Genomic DNA, 16564 nt, shown 5'->3' on the forward strand with positions numbered 1-16564 from the left:
GAAGCTGACTCCCAACCCTTGCTATTGTGACCTGAAGAGCTGGCAATTGCCTTAGCCCCTGGATGGAGAAGGGAGGGTGTGGGATCAGCCCTAAGTAAAATATTGAGTTGGCTAGAGCTGTCCTGGTTCTCTCTCACTGCCGATTTCCTCCAATCTCAAAAATGTTGTGCTAGGGTACCTGGTGGTTAAGCATCTGCCTTTGGCTCAGGGCGTGATCCAGCAGTTCCAGGATCAAGTCCCACCATCAGGCTCCCTGCAGGGATCCTGCTTCTCCCTCTCCCTATGTCTCTGCTCCTTGCTCTCATGAATGAATAAATAAAAATCTTTAATTAAAAAGGAAAAGTTTTGTGCCTTCAATGACTGCAGTTTATCTCAGTCACTTAGTTCCCATCTTCCCAATTTTCCCAGTTCCCCCAGAGCAAGCAAGCATTAGGCAAGGTGATTAGGAAGTTAGGTGTATTAGGAGGTGATTAGTGTTATGAGCTATGGCTCTAACACTGCAATAAGCACAAAATGCTGTCTGCTGCTCCCTCTGTGCTGGGAGCTTCGGTAACTTCGCCTGTGAGAGGGGCGCCTGGCTGGCTCGCTTGGTAGAGCAAGTGACTCTCAAACTGAGGTTTGGCAGTTCGAGCCCCACAGTGGGTGTAGAGATTTAAAAAAAAATCCCTGTGAGTGTTTCATGCCACTGCCTCATCTTAGGAGTGCAAGTGGTATCATCTAGTTAACTTTCCTTTTCTTTCTGGAAGGGACTTTTCCAGCTTACCTTGGCTTAGGCCTGAATAACACCTTCCCTAAAGTCAGACCTCATGGGGCTTGTCTTCCTCTCCTTTCCCCCTGCTTCCTCCCAAAATACAACTAAAAGACGATACCTGAGTAGGGAATGACTCTATATATGAGTTTGGGAGATCAGGATAACTGCAGCTTACCCTTGAACAATAGGGGTTTGAATTGCAAGAGTCCATGTGATTTTTTTCACTAAATACTGTACTATAAATGTATTTTCCTTATGATTTTTTTAAATCTTAAATTCCTTATGATTTTTTAAAAGATTTTATTCATTTATTCATTAGAGAGAGGCAGAGACATAGGCAGAGAGAGAAGCAGGCTCCCCACAAGGAGCCCACTGTGGGACTCGATCCTGGGACTCCAGGGTCACGCCCTGAGCCAAAGGCTGACACTCAACCACTGAGCCACCCAGGCATCCCCTCCTTATGACTTTAACATTTTGTCTAGCTTACTTTGCCGTAAGAATACAGTATATAATACACAAACAATATATGCTAACTATATTATCAGTAGGGCTTTAATCAACAGGCTATTCCTAAAGGTTTTGGGGAATCAGTTACATTTGGGTCTTTGCACAGAGGGTTGGCACCACTAATCCCTGCATTGCTCAAGGGTTAGTTGTACCTACATTTTCATAAATAGCAAGCCAATTATCATAATTGTTTTTTAAAAAAATCAAGGTGTCATAGGGCTGAGCATGGTGGTTAAGTTGTACACCAGCTCTGGAGCCAGACTGCCTGGGCTCAGTCTTGGCTCTCATACTTCCCAGCTGGGTGACTTTGGGCATGTTATTTAAGCTCTGTGCCTGTGTTTCCTCACCTGAAATGGAGATGGGAGCAGCATGTTGGGCACACACTGACCGTGGCTAAACTGTGTTTTGCTCCGTAGCCTCATTCCCTCTCATTCAAAAAAGTGAGCCCCTGTGTTTTATCCCCACAGTATTTTCTGTTTCTCACCCCAGTCTTTTAGGCAAGAAGGTTGGGAAGTCCTTAACAGAAGTATGTCCCTTACACCAGAGCATGACTAACTCAAGGCCCCCTTACCCTGACGCTAACACTAATGCCAGTATGCCACCAGACCACCAGCAGGGCAAAGTGAGGCAGCCTCAAGCACTGAAACCCTACAAAAAGCATAATTGGTGAGAGAAGTCTGCAGCCTAATCAATAGAATGAATACAAAGAGGAGAGAGACTGCTCTAGTCAAGAGAAGTGTGCACAAAATATCTAAGATCAACAGTATTCATCCAGCAGAGGGCAGGATGAATGACTCCCACCATGTGTCCTGTTCAGGAGGCAGGTCATGTCAGACCATTTCAGCTTGAGACCACACATCAGTAGGAGCCCCACACACTTTGCCATCAAACAAATTTCTGATTATAATTTGGCTTCCCATGTAGACATGTCTGCAACTAGTCACAAACAAGAACACCTGGGTCCTCTGACAGCTCACTCTCTCACATAAATCCACATTCTGGTTTGTCTCAAGTCTTGTTAAGTTTGGGTGGTACATAGACAAAAGATCCATTTGCTGGCCATGATGGAGGCAAAAAATGGCCCCTGCAATATAGAGCTTTTGCGAAGGTAATGCCTTCATGCACACAATGCACTCAAGTCACCAAGCCTGAGCACCTCATGATGTCAAGCACTGAGGTGGGCCCTGGGGACTCGAGTCCCAGTGGCTGTCCTAAGGAGCTCAGAAACTGGAAGCCTCCGTGTCAGTCGGATTCACTAAGCAACATTTCCACCCCGGAGCATCAGCCTCTAGCGCTGGCTGGCAAGTTCCCATCTTAAGCATAGTAGGCAGGAGGCAGCCAGGCCCAATACCCTTTGTTATAACAGTGCTCCTGGTGTGGTGTGGTGCTGCAGCCCTGACTGTTGTGAACAGCCCAGGAAGGGTCCTGGTGCCCTCCCCCATAAGTCTGTTTCAGGCCTCATGAGAATCGGCTGCTCAGCCCAGATCAAGGACACATGGAAGGGCAGGCTGGGCATAGGGCGGGGCAGGTCTTCCTCTCCCCCTTGCCCTCTGGCTGATGTGAATACAGAGCTCTTGTGAATCCAACGTTAAACCACAGTCTGTCTTACTGATTCTGAGATAATGCTGATTTTCACACTTTAAGATGGTGTTATTGAACAGATATAGCAGCATATTTCTCATAGTGGTATGAAACTATTTTACAATATGGTATTTAGGTTCACTGAAATATAACTCAGAGCAAGAGCTGGAAAACATAAAGCTAAATTATCAAACTACTGACTAATGCAGGTAAAATTCTGTCCAGTTATAGGTATAATCATTTAAGGAAAAGAATATTAAATATGAGGAGTAGGGTCTAGACCCAGCTTAGCACCTAATTTGCTGTGACTTGTGGACTGGAAGGTTTCTGGATTCTGTCCCATTTGTAAGCTGGTGATACTAATCCCTACTCTTTCCTTTCTGGGTTTATATGGTCAAAGGGGCCATAAAGACACTTTTCAGTCATAGGACCATATTTTGCCACCCTGGTTAGAATGGACAAATTTAATGGTCCTGCCTTAAGAATTATACTGAAATTCCATTCCATCCTATTTCTCAAAATCAGTAAGCCTAAATATATTTGACATCACCTATCAAGCTGTTACCAGATGCCCATCATCGGCACGATCTCCTTCACCCTCACCGCAGCCCTCTCAAGGTGGTGGAGTAGCCCAGCTGCACGTGCAAGCAGAGAGAGGCTCAGGAAGGTTGAGCCCCTTGCCACAGGTGACACTACCAGGAATAGGCAGAGTGATTCAGGACTCAGACTGGAGTCCCTTGAACCACAGACCCTGCGCTCCCCTGTCCAGCGCAGCAAAAACCCAGCTCTGAGAAACAAGCCAAGTCCCTGGAGTGGGCCTCTTACCCGGCGGGACCACCTTCACCTCGGTGCTGCGGCTGACAGCCTGGCTTCCACGGTAGGCACTACATGTGTAGGAACCCTCGTCTCCGGCCCGCAGGTTATGGATCAGCAGTGTGCCATCTGGGGACTGGTGAACACGATGCCCATCAGCCCGCACTGGCAGCCCGTTCCTGGAGGGGAGAGGATGCTGGAAGAACCATCCAAGGCCTCTGGTCTTCAGGGGCCCAGGAGACCAAAGGAGGAGGTCACCACTGTGGGCAAACAGATGACCCTCACCTCAAAGACATGGGTCAGGATGCCAAAAAAATATATATATATATCAGAGCAAAATAACTCAGAAGTAAGGTGAACTCACCCCAACTAAGCACACTGACCTAAGTTATTGTGAATTTGCCTCTTATCCACAAAGGAACCCTGCTCTTGCCTTCCATCAACAAAGATCTTTTAAGCAACCATGAGAAGCCAGGCCCTCTGCTTAGGTGAAGGACATAAGCGCTCCCTGCCTTGAGGGCACTGGGGTGGGGTATGGTGTTGAGGGTATTGGGGATGTTGATGAGTGCTTTCCCTGAGGAAGACCTAGCTGAGACCTGACTTGAGGACAAGGAGGAGCGGCTGGCTAGTGAAAGGGAGAACAAAGGGACTTGCGAGCTCAACAGTAGGCCATGGTGAGAGCAGGGAGGGAAGTGGACACAGCCTAGACAGGAGTTCGGCCTGGACCCTGGAGTGAACAGAGGGGTGTGAGCTAAGCAGGACAAAGTATGTGCCCTTGGAAAAGTTCACTGATGGGCGAGGACAGCCTGAAAGCAGAAGGCAGGAGAGTGGCTCCCGCAGAAGGGCACACATGGATGAGGGTCAGGTGTGCAAGGCGGGAGGAGAAGAAATAAAGGACGACAGAGGTTCCTCACTTGGGTTACTGGGTAATAGTGGTGCCCCTCCACCATGCAGAGATCCAGAGCAGGAAGATGGCCAAATGGTGAATGTTCTTTTAACACCATTTTGCATCTTGGGTGCCCATGAGATACCAGGAGGCGTTGGATTTGAGGTCTAGACCCAGATAATGTAGCAGCACTGGATGGTTCTGGAAATCGCATGCCAACGAGGTTACCCAAGGCGAAGTTAGATTAGCCAAGGACCAAAGACAGACTCTGAGGTGCACCAGCCTCTGAGGGTTTGGTGTGAGATGATGAGCCAGCCAGAAAAACAGAAGCAGCCAGAGAAAGAGGAAGAACTGCAGAAGGCCATAGTTTCCTGGAGCTGAGGGAGCATGTCAGGAGATGCAAGTGGTCAGCGGAAGAACACTGCAGGTTGTGTGGGGACTGAGATAGGTCCAGAGGATTTAGGAGCCAGGCAGTATCCCTGGAGCGGGGTGGATGTGCACCCCTGTGCTAGGGCTGAGCTGTGAGTAGGGAGGTGGACAGGTGGAGACAACCACTATGAACAGCCGTGAGGGGGAGATGCCATGTGAGGCCAGAGTTTGCAGGGCATGCAGGGTCAGAGGAGGGTGTCTTCTATGTTTTGCTTTGACAAGGGGAGTTCTGGGCACATCTGCCACTGGGAAGATCAAGGAGAGGCAAAGTTAAAGATACAGGCTTGCAAGAATCATCAGAGGTCGGACCTGATCAGGGATGCATGGAGCGCAGCTGCTGAGAAGCCTACAGAGACTTCTGGCCGCCCTCCCCTGGTGTCACAGCCCCACCACCTCCCTCCTGTGAGCACAGGCCCCTTCCCTAACATCTCCAATACTCACCTTTGAGACTTGGTCAAGAACATCCTTCCCCTCCTCTGCCTTCATATATGGCCACCCCTTCCTTGATTGTCCCAGATAGGAGGCAGCCTCAGTTCTCTTTGCACAGATAGCACTGAACACAGGGGACACTGGGCTATCTCCTGCCTGGGAGTATCTGGGCGGCTCAGATCACACCAAGATCCCCAGAGCCTAGGCTATTCCTGACACATGGCAAGGAGGAAGGAGGCAAAAAAAATGCTGAAAGAATGAATTAATAAAAGAGCAACTGATCTGGGATAAAAGACCACTGAAGTCCCCAAAGCTGAGTATAGCCCAGTGGTTCTCAACCCCAGGGGGAGATTGTACCACCCAGGGCACATTAAAAAGCGTCTCCATATATTGTCAATTGTCATGACTTGGGAGGGAGTCCTACTGGCATCTAGTGGGTAGATGGTCTGGATGCCGCTAAACATCCTATAACACACAGGACAGCCCCAACAACCAAAATTATCCAGTCTGAAATATCAATAGTGCTGTTGAGAAACTGGCGTAGCCCAACCAACAGAGAGCAGTCCTATGGGGCCTCGTGGTATAGGGAAGGGGGTGCTGGAGCCCCTTCCCCTGGAGGCAGGGGCTGAAGAATGAAGGATGGGAGCTGCAATATCCCTGCAGAAAGGCGGGCCACCTCTCTGGCCTGTACAGCCTCAGGTGGAAGGGTCTGAAGGCCAGACCTGTGTGGAGAGCACCTTACCTGGACCATCTGATGTTTACACTTTCTCCTGTCACCACACAGAGCAGCCTGGCCGTGTCACCCTCTGGCACCATCATAGTAGAAGGCAGCTCTGTGATGGTCAGCTCCCCTAGGCCCAAGGAGGAAGCACCATCAGCCACTTGCCAACCCTGCCCTGCCTGTGCCATCTGACCTCCGAGGCCATGAGCCCCACTAAGCCTTCTGCTCAGGGCTGCCACCTTACCCAGAACTCTGAGCTGGACCCATCTCTGGGCTCGGTTCTGCCCACTGAAAGCAACACAGGCATAGAAGCCAGCATCCTCCACAGCCACGTGGCTGATGACCAGAGAGCCATCAGGCTGTAGCTCATGTCTAGGAACAAAGGACAATCAGGTGGCTCCATCCCAAGGGGGGGCTGGCAGGGTCTTCCTTTCCTTGGGGAGGGCCTGAGGAGCCCCTACTGTTCAATAGGGTCTGAGCAAAGGGCCGTCTAACCTTAGGCCCTGAGGTCTTCCAGCTGCCAACACTCTCGTTTACTTGGAGGTGCCTGACTTTTAAGCCTGGCAATAAAAAAAATCATTTCAAGTTTCCAGATACAAAATAATTCTGGTCTGGGTTTCTAGTTCTTGCTACACGCATTCAGAAGGTTCAAATCATGGTTCTGCCACTTAGATGCTGTGTGGTGTTAAGTTCCTGTGTGATGGGGATGGGGAAAATGGGGATAAAAAAGCATCTACCTCAACATGGCTCTTCTGCAGATTGTACGATGGAGAACAAGCCTCATATTCATAACAGGTACAATAAATGTTATGATTACAGCCAGAAATGGGTCTGCCTCCCTTTCATCCCTCAGCCATCACCTATTCCTAGCTGGCCCATTACTTCTGTCCCCACTAACCACTCTGGAAAGACCCAGAGACCCAAACACTGGTCGCCCAACGAGCACTATGCCCAGCAGAAGCATCTCTCAGGAGCCACTGGAATTCTGCTCAGGACTGACCAGAGGTGGTGCCTGGCAGCTGCTTCCCCGAAGGCCTGCACAGGGTGAGGGGCTGGAGGTGGGACAGGAGGGGTAAGAGAGGAGCTGCACACAAACCTGGGGGAAGAGAGGGGCTGCCCATCTCTCTGCCACTCAATGGCTGGGGGTGGGAAGCCCTCAGCACGGCAGGTCAACTGGATCCGCTGGCCTGGTTGGGCGTCCACCACCCCAGGTTGGTTCTTGTCCAGAAGCAGCCTGCAGGACAAGCACCCCACAGCCATGAGGGGGGCCCTCTGCCCAAGCCCATGGCCCCCTTCTCTCCTGCAGCCAGATTCAGCTTCCTGGAAGAGCTGCTTTGTTCTGGTCAGGACCACCAATAACTAAAAGCCAATCTAAAAGCCACCTCCAGCTTTCTCACCTTCCTCACCGCCTGCCTCCATGGCCCCAGAATCTTGACTGTCACCTCCCTGCCCCGTACATCTGCTCCTAGGTCCTTGACTTGGGCCCTGCAGCCCTCTGCAGCCCCTCTATGAATCGTTCAAGGCCACCTCAGGCCCTCTGGCTCCTGTGTGCTTCCTTCCCCTCAGCTCCTGACCATCCTCAACTGTTTGGGGAGGGGAAGAAGTTTCCCCTTCCTCCTAAGAGGCCACGCTCAGGGAGCCATGTTTCTCTTGTCCTCACTGGGCAGAACCCTGTGACCCACCCACCCTCCCTCCCTTTCACCACCGAGACCCCCTCCAAATAGGGTAGGCTGAGAACAAGCAGTCATGCTGTTACCTGGTCATGGGCCGAGGCCGCAAGGAAGAGATGGCCCCTAGGCCCCCCATGTCCCCCACAAGGCTGGGGTCCCGAGGACTGTGGCCCTGGGCTGGGTCCCTGGTCTGAGGGAAGTGCCTTGGCTCAGCCTCAGACAACACGGCCATATCACCCCCTGTCGTGAGGCCAGGAGAAGGGGTGAGCTGTGGGGACAATGGGGTGGAAGGAAGGGTGGGCCATGAGGCTGGCCAGGGGCGGGTAGAAAAAATGAGTGCCACAGGGGCAAGACCTCCACCTCAGCCCAACTGGAGCACACGGTGCCTGCCACCAGAAAGGGCCCCTCCAGTGTGGGAGCACCCTGCTCAGGCCCTCCCAGCCACTGGGGGCGGGGTGGGGGCAGAGACCTGTGACACGAAGCTGGATCTTCTGAGAGTCACGGCCTGGCCTGCTGCTGCCACAGCTATAGGTGCCAGCGTCCTCTGCCCACAGGGGACTGATGATCAGGGAGCCATCAGGCTGCAGCTTGTGCCTGAGTGAGGAGGTGACAGGCCTGAGCTCTGGGCTCCTGAGGACAGTAAGCCCAGCCCGCCTCAGGCCCCAGGGCTCCCACCAGAGGGGACTGTAGCCCTGCCCTCTTGTCCCAGCGGAGACCCCCGGGGCTGCCGCTGGAGGGTGGGCTGCCACACACATACCTGTCGGAGGAGATGGGCTGCCCGTCTTTCTGCCACCTGGCATGGGGATCCAGGGAGGTGCCACCTTGGCAGAAGAGCTGCACCAACTGCCCCAGGGCTGCCCGCACCAGCGACGGCTCCAGACCTGCCAAGCTGATCCTGGGAAGTGGGGGGGTGAGGACGTGCACTACTGGGACGCCTGCCAGGACCAGGGACTCCCCCTTTATCAGTGCCAGCCACAGACAGCTTGGTGCCCATCCTGTCTCAGGCACTTTCAGGGTCAGAGGGTCCCCTGGGAGGCCACACTCCAGAAGCCCACGGCCTCAGGAATCCACCCTCTCCATCCTCCCCACCATGCCCTCGGACGTTGCTACCTCAACCTGGTCCTGCGACAGCAGCAGGATAGACGCAAAGCCCAGGGCACAGAGAGGCCGGGAGAGATGGCTCACACCGCGCTCACTTGGGGAACTAGACCATGTGCTTGACCCCTTTGGAATTTGAAGTTTTATTTATTTTGTTTTTACCCTCCCCGAAGTTCTCATTAATATGACACAGTCCCAAGACTGTGGACCCCACAGTAAATCTAATATCACCATTTCACAGGCCAAGAAACAGGCTTGGCAAAGTCAGAGGACTTGACACCTGCAAGCTTTTCCAAGCAGACAGGCCCTCGGGGGGACCTGGCAAGGTCTGACCCAGATGGCACCACCATCTACTGACAAGTCTCCCATCGCCAAACCCAACTTCCCCATGTGTGCAAGGACAGAAATGAGGCCCTCCGGGCAGGACCAGCTGAGGACCTGAGGTTAGGGATGGAGAGGGAGGGCCTGCGTGGGGCAGGGGCGGGGGGGGGGGTAGCTCCAACAGGCACAGCGGCTGGCCTGGGGTCCCCACCCCAGACACGGGGAAGGTAGGCCTCACCTGTAGGAAGAGCTGTGGGAGGGCGGGGCTGGGCGCCCCGCATCTCCGCCCAGTCCAGGGGCGCTGGGCCCAAGCTCCCCGCCCCAGGGCCGTTCTCCGAAGGCCTGGCTGTGGGACTCCTCCCTTGGCCCAGGCTCTTGGTTGCGCCACCAGAGGCCACCAGAAGGCGGCAAGGGCTTCGTCTGGACCGCGGCCCCCGTCCTGTGCCAGCTGCCCTCTTGCCGGCCTCCAGGCCCACCGCCACCAGCGGCTCCCTGGGTGCTCTGGCCAGAGGCCCCGGGCTCCGGTCTGCGGGGCCCACGCTGAGGCCCCCGGCAGCTGCTCACGCACTCCTCCTCAGAGGCAAAGTTATTGCCGTTGCCGTGGCACCCGCCGTACCAGAAGCGGTTACACTGGCCCACAGAGGGGACGAAGTACCAGCGGGCAGCCCAGTCCGAGCAGGAGCCGTGGGCGCTGGGCAGCAGGCACCGCACAGGGTAGGCTGAGGGGACAGGGAGGGTGCACATCAACAAGCTGCGGACGTGGCCCGGCAGAGCCATGCCAGCAAGGGCCCACCAGCCCCTCAGCCTGGGACTTAGAAGCCAGACCCTTCCCAGTTCGCAGAGCACATCTACTCCCCTGCCCAGGCTCCCGACCTGGCCCTGGGGGCAGAGTCTGCTCACTGCCCAGACCTACCTGGCCTGGGACCATAGCAGCCTCCGAATCAGCCCATCTACCTCCACCCACAGAACTAGAGCCCCCAAGAAGGTCAGGGCCATGAGCAACCAGACTGGCCCCCTTATACCCCTCCCATGCCTGACCCAGGTCCCTGGAGAGCACTCATGGAGCAGCCCAAGGGCTTGGCCTTGATATGCTTAGCTCATGATAAGAACCCAGCCCTCAGCTCCCAGGGACACCTGTGAAGATGCCCAGTGGCCCTTCACCAGCCTCAAACCACCTCCAGCCGCCCCCAGCCTGCCTGTTCCAACAGTCCTCCTCCCAGCACAGCCTGCTCTATCTCTCTGTGTTCAGATGTGATGGCAGCTGGCCCCTGCTTAAAGCCCGTCCAGGGACCCAGCCTCCTGCAGACCCTGACCACCAGCCCCTCTGCCTTTTCAGTCCCCGACAGTGCCACCCATGCAGTCCATGCTCCAGCCTCAATGACCTCCCTCCAGGACTCATCCCAGGCACGGTACAGACACCCCTGTCCATCCTTGCACTGACCACCATTCCATCTCTGCCTCTGAAAGGGGCTGACAACCCCCCTGTGGGGGGGGGCAGGACAATGTGCCTTCCTTCTCTGGGGAGGCCCTGCCTACAACTCTCCCCAAGTCCCACAAGCAGTCAGGCCGTCTCAAGTGCAGACTCTTGGAAACAAGAACAACATGGCGCTGTTCTCTGACCTAGCGCCTAGTAAGTGCTCAGTATTTGTTGAAGAAATGGATGAATCACTGAGCTAGTAGAAAGCTCCAGGTGGGGCTCTGTGGGGGTATGGGGACAAAGTGGGACCACAGCCTCCTCACCAGGAAGGATGTAGGGGTACCTACTCACCATAGTTGGGCTGGCCCACACAGCCTTCCCCAAGAGGGCCAGCAGCAGAGGCCACATTATCATAGCAACAGCCAAACTGGGAGCCCCGACACTCACTGGGCTCATTCTGCTGAGCCTGGGGCTGGTGGGCCTTGGGGGCCTGGGGAGGAAGCCCAGAGTTGGGAAGTTGGCTCTTGGCAGGGACTCTAGGCGGCTTGGGGGAGGAGGACAGGAAGAGGGAGGAACTGAATTAGGAGCCCATGATGCAGAACCCCAGCCCCAGGGAAAGGTCAGATGAAGCCCCTGCACACATACACCCCCACACACCAGCCCAGGCCCATCTCAGAAGCCCGGTGGGCCTGTAGGCTTCAGGGACTTCCTTTCTCCAAGGCCAACTTGCAGAGAGCCTGGGTCACAGTGGCATTGAGCAGGCTCGGGGGCTGGATTTCTGTCCCTCGTGTGAACCAGACACTTACTGTGGAAGCCACTGCTCTTGACCCCGGCCTTCTCCTGGTGTTGTCACTGCTGTAAGACCCTGCACAGCCAGCTTGATGGGGCCCCTCAGCCGCAGACACCCCATCAGGGCAGCACCCATACCTAGACAGGCATCACATAGCTGTCTCCTCACCACCCAGCCCTGATCCCCACCCTTCCAGGGCCCCTGAGCTTCCAGCATCCCAGGACCTAGGCTCTGAGGCTCCCTGTGCTGGGGGGCTGAGCAACTGAGGATCCGAGCGGGAGACAGCGTGTCCCTGCACACGGGGCATACTATTTTGCACGCCGAGTCTCTGCCGCACCCACCAACCACCCGATGGCTGCCAGAGAAACAGCAGTAACACAGTAAGCAGAGCCATACCCCCATATGAGGTCCTCAACTCACCCCTCCCACCATAAACCCCAGGAGGAAGTTCACTGAGCCTGCCCAAACACCAAGTCCCCAGGAAGGTTTTGCAAAATCACAGGAGACGGGAGATGGGACAGAAGAGGTGTCAATGGAACCCACTGCGTGCTTCAACTCCATCAACCAGGAGATGGGAAGGAAGGTGAAGGAGAAACATATCGGAGCACCTTCCCTGTGCCAGGCACCATGGGACTGCTCCATCCTCACAGCAACCACAGCCAGGGGCTGTCATGGTTCCCAAATCTCAGCAGAGGAAGCCAAGATCAGAGAAGTAACTTGCCCTGATCCCCCAGCACACAGCTGGTAAGTGGCTGAGCTGGGAATCACCCCCTGGCTGCTGGCCCCAAAGTCTGGGCTCTCAGCACCCCAGCCCCAGAGAGACTGACAGATTGGTTTGGATCTAAAAGCTAGAATTACATCCCACGTGCCTTCCCAGAGCCTCAGACTACACCTCAACAGGCTAACTTCTACAGTGAGAGCCCAGATTTTTACCCCCACTCTGTGCATTAGGAAGATGAGCAACAGGAAGCCGAGTCCCCAAGACTGCAGAAGGAGGGCAGCTGGGAGACACCTCCAGAGTCCCATTCCTGAGCACTGCAAACCCCAGCCCCACCCCCCTCTGCAATCGCTGCCCTGCCCATCGAATACCACCTCCCCCCCCCCCCATACACACACACGTTTCCTCTTTGACCTGGTAAAGAGGAAGAGGCCCATACCTGCTCTGCTGACATGAGTCTCCAGGGCAGCCCTGCCACTGCGGCCCAAGAGATGCGGTGTGGCCATCAGGACAGCACCCATAGGCGCTCTGTCTGCAGTCTTGGGGTGCCAAGCCAGACTGCAGGGGCTTCTGGTGTGGGGACTGCGGCAGAGTGGGAGCTGGGCCTGCTAGGTGGAGGCCCTGGACTCCTCTGGGGTTTCCCTGGACCGAGGGCTGCTCCTGGGGGAGCCACCACTGGTGTCTAGAATCTAGAAAGAAGAGGAAGCAAAAGACACATGAGCCATCCCCTCGGCTGCTTGCCTCTGTGTCCACCAGACCTGCCTTCTCCATCCCCTCTAAACCACTTGCCCCACCTTGAACCTCCATCTCCTGGGCTCTGGGTTGGGGGCTTCCATTGAGCTTCTTACCCGAGGCGGGGGCCCCCTGAGGGCCCAAAGACATCCAGGAATCCCTGGGGCTGGTGTGCACATCCTGCATGCTGGGGACTTCTGCAGGGAGCAGGCAGTCAGGCCTGAGCAGTGGCCACCCTAACCACCATGTGCTCCCCTCCCGCTGCTCAGGCAGCGCCTGAGCCACTCAGGACAGCAGAAGTGAAAATGAGCAGACCTGTGATTTCATAAAACACCCTTCTCATGTTTTAAGAGTCTTTAGTCACTTAGAAAAAGCTAATGTTGGGACACCTGGGTGGCTCAGTGGTTGACATCTGCCTTTGGCTCAGGGCCTGATCCCAGGATCCAGGATCGAGTCTCACATCAGGCTCCCTGCATGGAGCCTGCTTCTGCCTCTCTCTCTCTGTGTCTCTGTCTCTCATGAATAAATAAAATCTTTAAAAGGGCAAAAAAAAAAAAAAAAAAAAAAGAAAAGAAGAAAAAAGAAAAAGCTAATGTTATGTGTTCAGCAAAAAGAAAAGCCAGATATAAAATTAGTATCTATGTTTGATCCCGACTACATAAAACAAAACAAAAAAATGCTACTTTTAGATTGAATTGATGAAAAGACAAACAATCCAACTTAAAAATGAGCCAAGTGGGGCACCTGGCTGGCTCAGTCCGTGGAGCATGTGACTCTTGGTCTTGGGGTCATGAGTTCCAGCCCCATGTTGGGTGTAGATATCACTTAAAAATCTTAAATAAAAAATTTTTAAATGGGCAAAGAACATGTACAGACATTTCTCCGAAGAAAATATACAAATAGCCAGTAAGCACATGAAAGGATGCTCAGCATCATCGATCATTAGCGAAACACAAATCAAAGCCACAGTGAGAGATACTCCTTCATACCCACGAGGAGGACTCTAATCAAAAAGCCTGAAATAATAAGTATTGGTGAACAGGAACCCTCATGCCTTGCAGATGGGAATGCAAATTGGCATAGCCACTGTGGAAACAGTTTAGCAATTCCTCCAAAAGTTAAACATAGAACCATCAGAGAGCCCAGCAATTCCACTTCCAGGTATACGTGCAAGAGAAATGAAAACAGAGGTCCACACAGAAACCTGTACGTGGGTGTTTCTAGCAGGCGTATTCATTATAGCCAGAAGCCGGAAACAACCCAAACACGTATCCACTGACGAATGAATAAGCAGATTGTGGTATAATCTGTATAATTACTAACAGCCATAAAAAGGACAAAGTGCGCCAGCCTGGATAAACCTCAGAAACACTCTGCTGGGTGAAAGAAGGCAGGCACAAACCTGTACTATTCCTTTCACACGATATATCCAGAACATGCAAATCCAGAGAGAGAGAAAGCACATCAGGCTACCAGGGAAAGAGGGTAGGGTTAATGGGGAGTAATCGGTTAATGGGTACAGGGTGCTTTTATGGGTGATGAAATGTGGTGTTTGTACAGCGTTGTGAGTACACAATGCCAAAGTGCATGCTTTACCATGGTTAACTGTATGTAATATGAGCTGCACCTCAATAAAAAAATTTCATATTAAAAACAACGGAATTGTTTAAAACATACACACACAATTTGAATGATAGATGAAGGGATAGAAGAAGATCATGGAAAAGGCACATATAACAAAATAGTAACTCTAGAGTTTAGGTGTGGATACACAGCTGCTCACCATGCAGTTCTTCAACTATTCTGTATGTTTAAAATTGTTCGCTATCCTTTCTCAAAAAATTAAAAAGGAATCCCACCTCAGGCTCCCTGCATGGAGCCTGCTTCTCCCTCTGTCTATGTCTCTGCCTCCCTCTGTGTCTCTCATGAGTAAATAAATAAAATCTTCCAAAAAAAAAAAAAAAAAGAATTACCGTGTAACACAGTAATTCCACTATTTACCCAAAAAATATGAAAACACTAGTTCAAAAAAATATAAATGCACCTCTATGTCTATAGCCAGATTATTTACAATGGCCAAAATATGGAAGCAGCCTATCCATAAATGAATGGATAAAGTGATACACACACACACACACACACACACACTCGGGAATATCACTCGGCCATCAAAATGAATGAAATCTTGCCATTTGCAACACAGATGGATCTAGAGGGTATCGTGCTAAGCAAAATAAGTCAGAGAAAGACAAATGCTGAATGATTCCATTCATATGTGGAATATAAGAAACAAAAACAGAAAAAAGAGACAAAAGACCAGATTCTTAACTGGAGAGAACACACTGATGGTTACCAGAGGGGAAATGGGGAGATGGGTAAAGGGGATTAAGAGTACACTTATCGGGGCATCTGGGTGGCTCAGTGGTTGAGCATCTGCCTTTGGCTCAGATCGTGATCCTGGGGCCCTGGGATCGAGTCCCACATCAGGCTCCCCGTAGGAAGCCTGCTTCTACCTCTGCCTATGTTTCTGCCCCTCTCTTTGTGTCTCTCATGAATAAAAAATAATAATAAAAATAAAAAAGATTCTCCCCTCCCTCTGGTCCTCCTCTGCTTGTGCTCTCTCAAATAAGTCTTTAAAAAAAAAAAAAGAGAGAGTGCATTATCATGATGAGCACTAAATACAGAATTGTTGAATCACTATTTTACATCTGAAACTAATATAATATTGTATGTTAACTGTACTGGAATTAAACAAATAACCAGGCCTATCTTTCCAGCATGGGGAATTAGATTAGGAGCTGCTTAGAAATATTAAAAAAAATTTTACCATATTATTATCCAACTTGGTAAACTTACTAAAAATCATGAATTGTACCATTAGAATACGTGAATTTTATGGTATGATATTTAACCACTTCAAAGTTATTTTAAACGATTTTTCATCATAAAATGGAGAAAAAAATGCAAAAGACTGAGTAAATATGGAACAGGAATTTTTGTAATGATGCATAACAGGACATATCCCCAAATGCTCATGGTTCTAAGCACTTCGTGGGGGAACAGGAGCAGGGGCAAGGGTCCCCTTCCTTCTATGTGTTAGTGCATTTCAAAATTTCCACAATAACCATAATGAGTAAAGTTATATAAAATAAGGGAAGAGGTGCCTGAGAGGGATGGCTCCGTTAGTTAAGCATCTGCCTTCAGCTCAGATCAAGACTCCAGGGTGCTGGGATCGAGTCCCACCATTGGGCTCCTTGCTCAGCAGGGAGTCTGCTTCTCCCTCTCCCTCTGCCGCCCCCTTGCTCATGCTCTCTCATGCGCTCTCTCAAATAAATAAAATCTTAAAAAAAGAAGTGAAAATTCCATCTCCCTCTGGACTGTATCTTGCCAGTCCCCAGGGAATATTTTAAAAATAATTTAGGGTCGGAAAAGTCTAGTAGATATGCAGTAAAATGTTTTTTTCATTTCATCACCTATCCCACGCAGGCCAAACCCTGGGCAGCGGCAGATGCACATTCTCTCCCCAGTCCAGCCATCTCAAGCACACCTGCCACCTCCAGCACTGTAGTCACAGTCCCTAGCCAGCCTGGGAATTTCTGCCTGCTGTCCCTCTGGTGCCTCATTTTAAAAGGCACCTTTCTGCCCAACCCATCCTGCCCATAGCTTCTCCTGAGACTCTCCTCTTCCACCTTCTCAGGCTT

General features: G+C 52.0%; 1 protein-coding gene across 7 annotated transcripts in view; it reads right to left on the minus strand.

Moving 5' to 3' along the window:
• The window catches only part of PAPLN (papilin, proteoglycan like sulfated glycoprotein), a 35105-nt gene that overhangs the window by 2265 nt on the left and 16276 nt on the right, over positions 1 to 16564 (minus strand). For 2 of the 7 annotated variants that reach the window (XM_055303908.1, XM_055303904.1), the window contains 12 exons: positions 12980 to 13060; positions 12571 to 12820; positions 11430 to 11550; positions 10975 to 11113; positions 9445 to 9925; positions 8545 to 8682; positions 8257 to 8381; positions 7874 to 8027; positions 7214 to 7351; positions 6362 to 6489; positions 6139 to 6247; positions 3665 to 3831 (listed from right to left, as the gene is read on the minus strand). In XM_055303908.1, the coding sequence (XP_055159883.1) occupies positions 3665 to 3831; positions 6139 to 6247; positions 6362 to 6489; positions 7214 to 7351; positions 7874 to 8027; positions 8257 to 8381; positions 8545 to 8682; positions 9445 to 9925; positions 10975 to 11113; positions 11430 to 11550; positions 12571 to 12820; positions 12980 to 13060 (2031 nt within the window). The other 5 variants (XM_055303905.1, XM_055303903.1, XM_055303906.1 and 2 more) reach the window with 4 other exon arrangements.

Source organism: Nyctereutes procyonoides, unplaced genomic scaffold (assembly GCF_905146905.1).
Source record: "Nyctereutes procyonoides isolate TBG_1078 unplaced genomic scaffold, NYPRO_anot_genome, whole genome shotgun sequence".
In the NCBI taxonomy this organism is placed as follows: domain Eukaryota; kingdom Metazoa; phylum Chordata; class Mammalia; order Carnivora; family Canidae; genus Nyctereutes; species Nyctereutes procyonoides.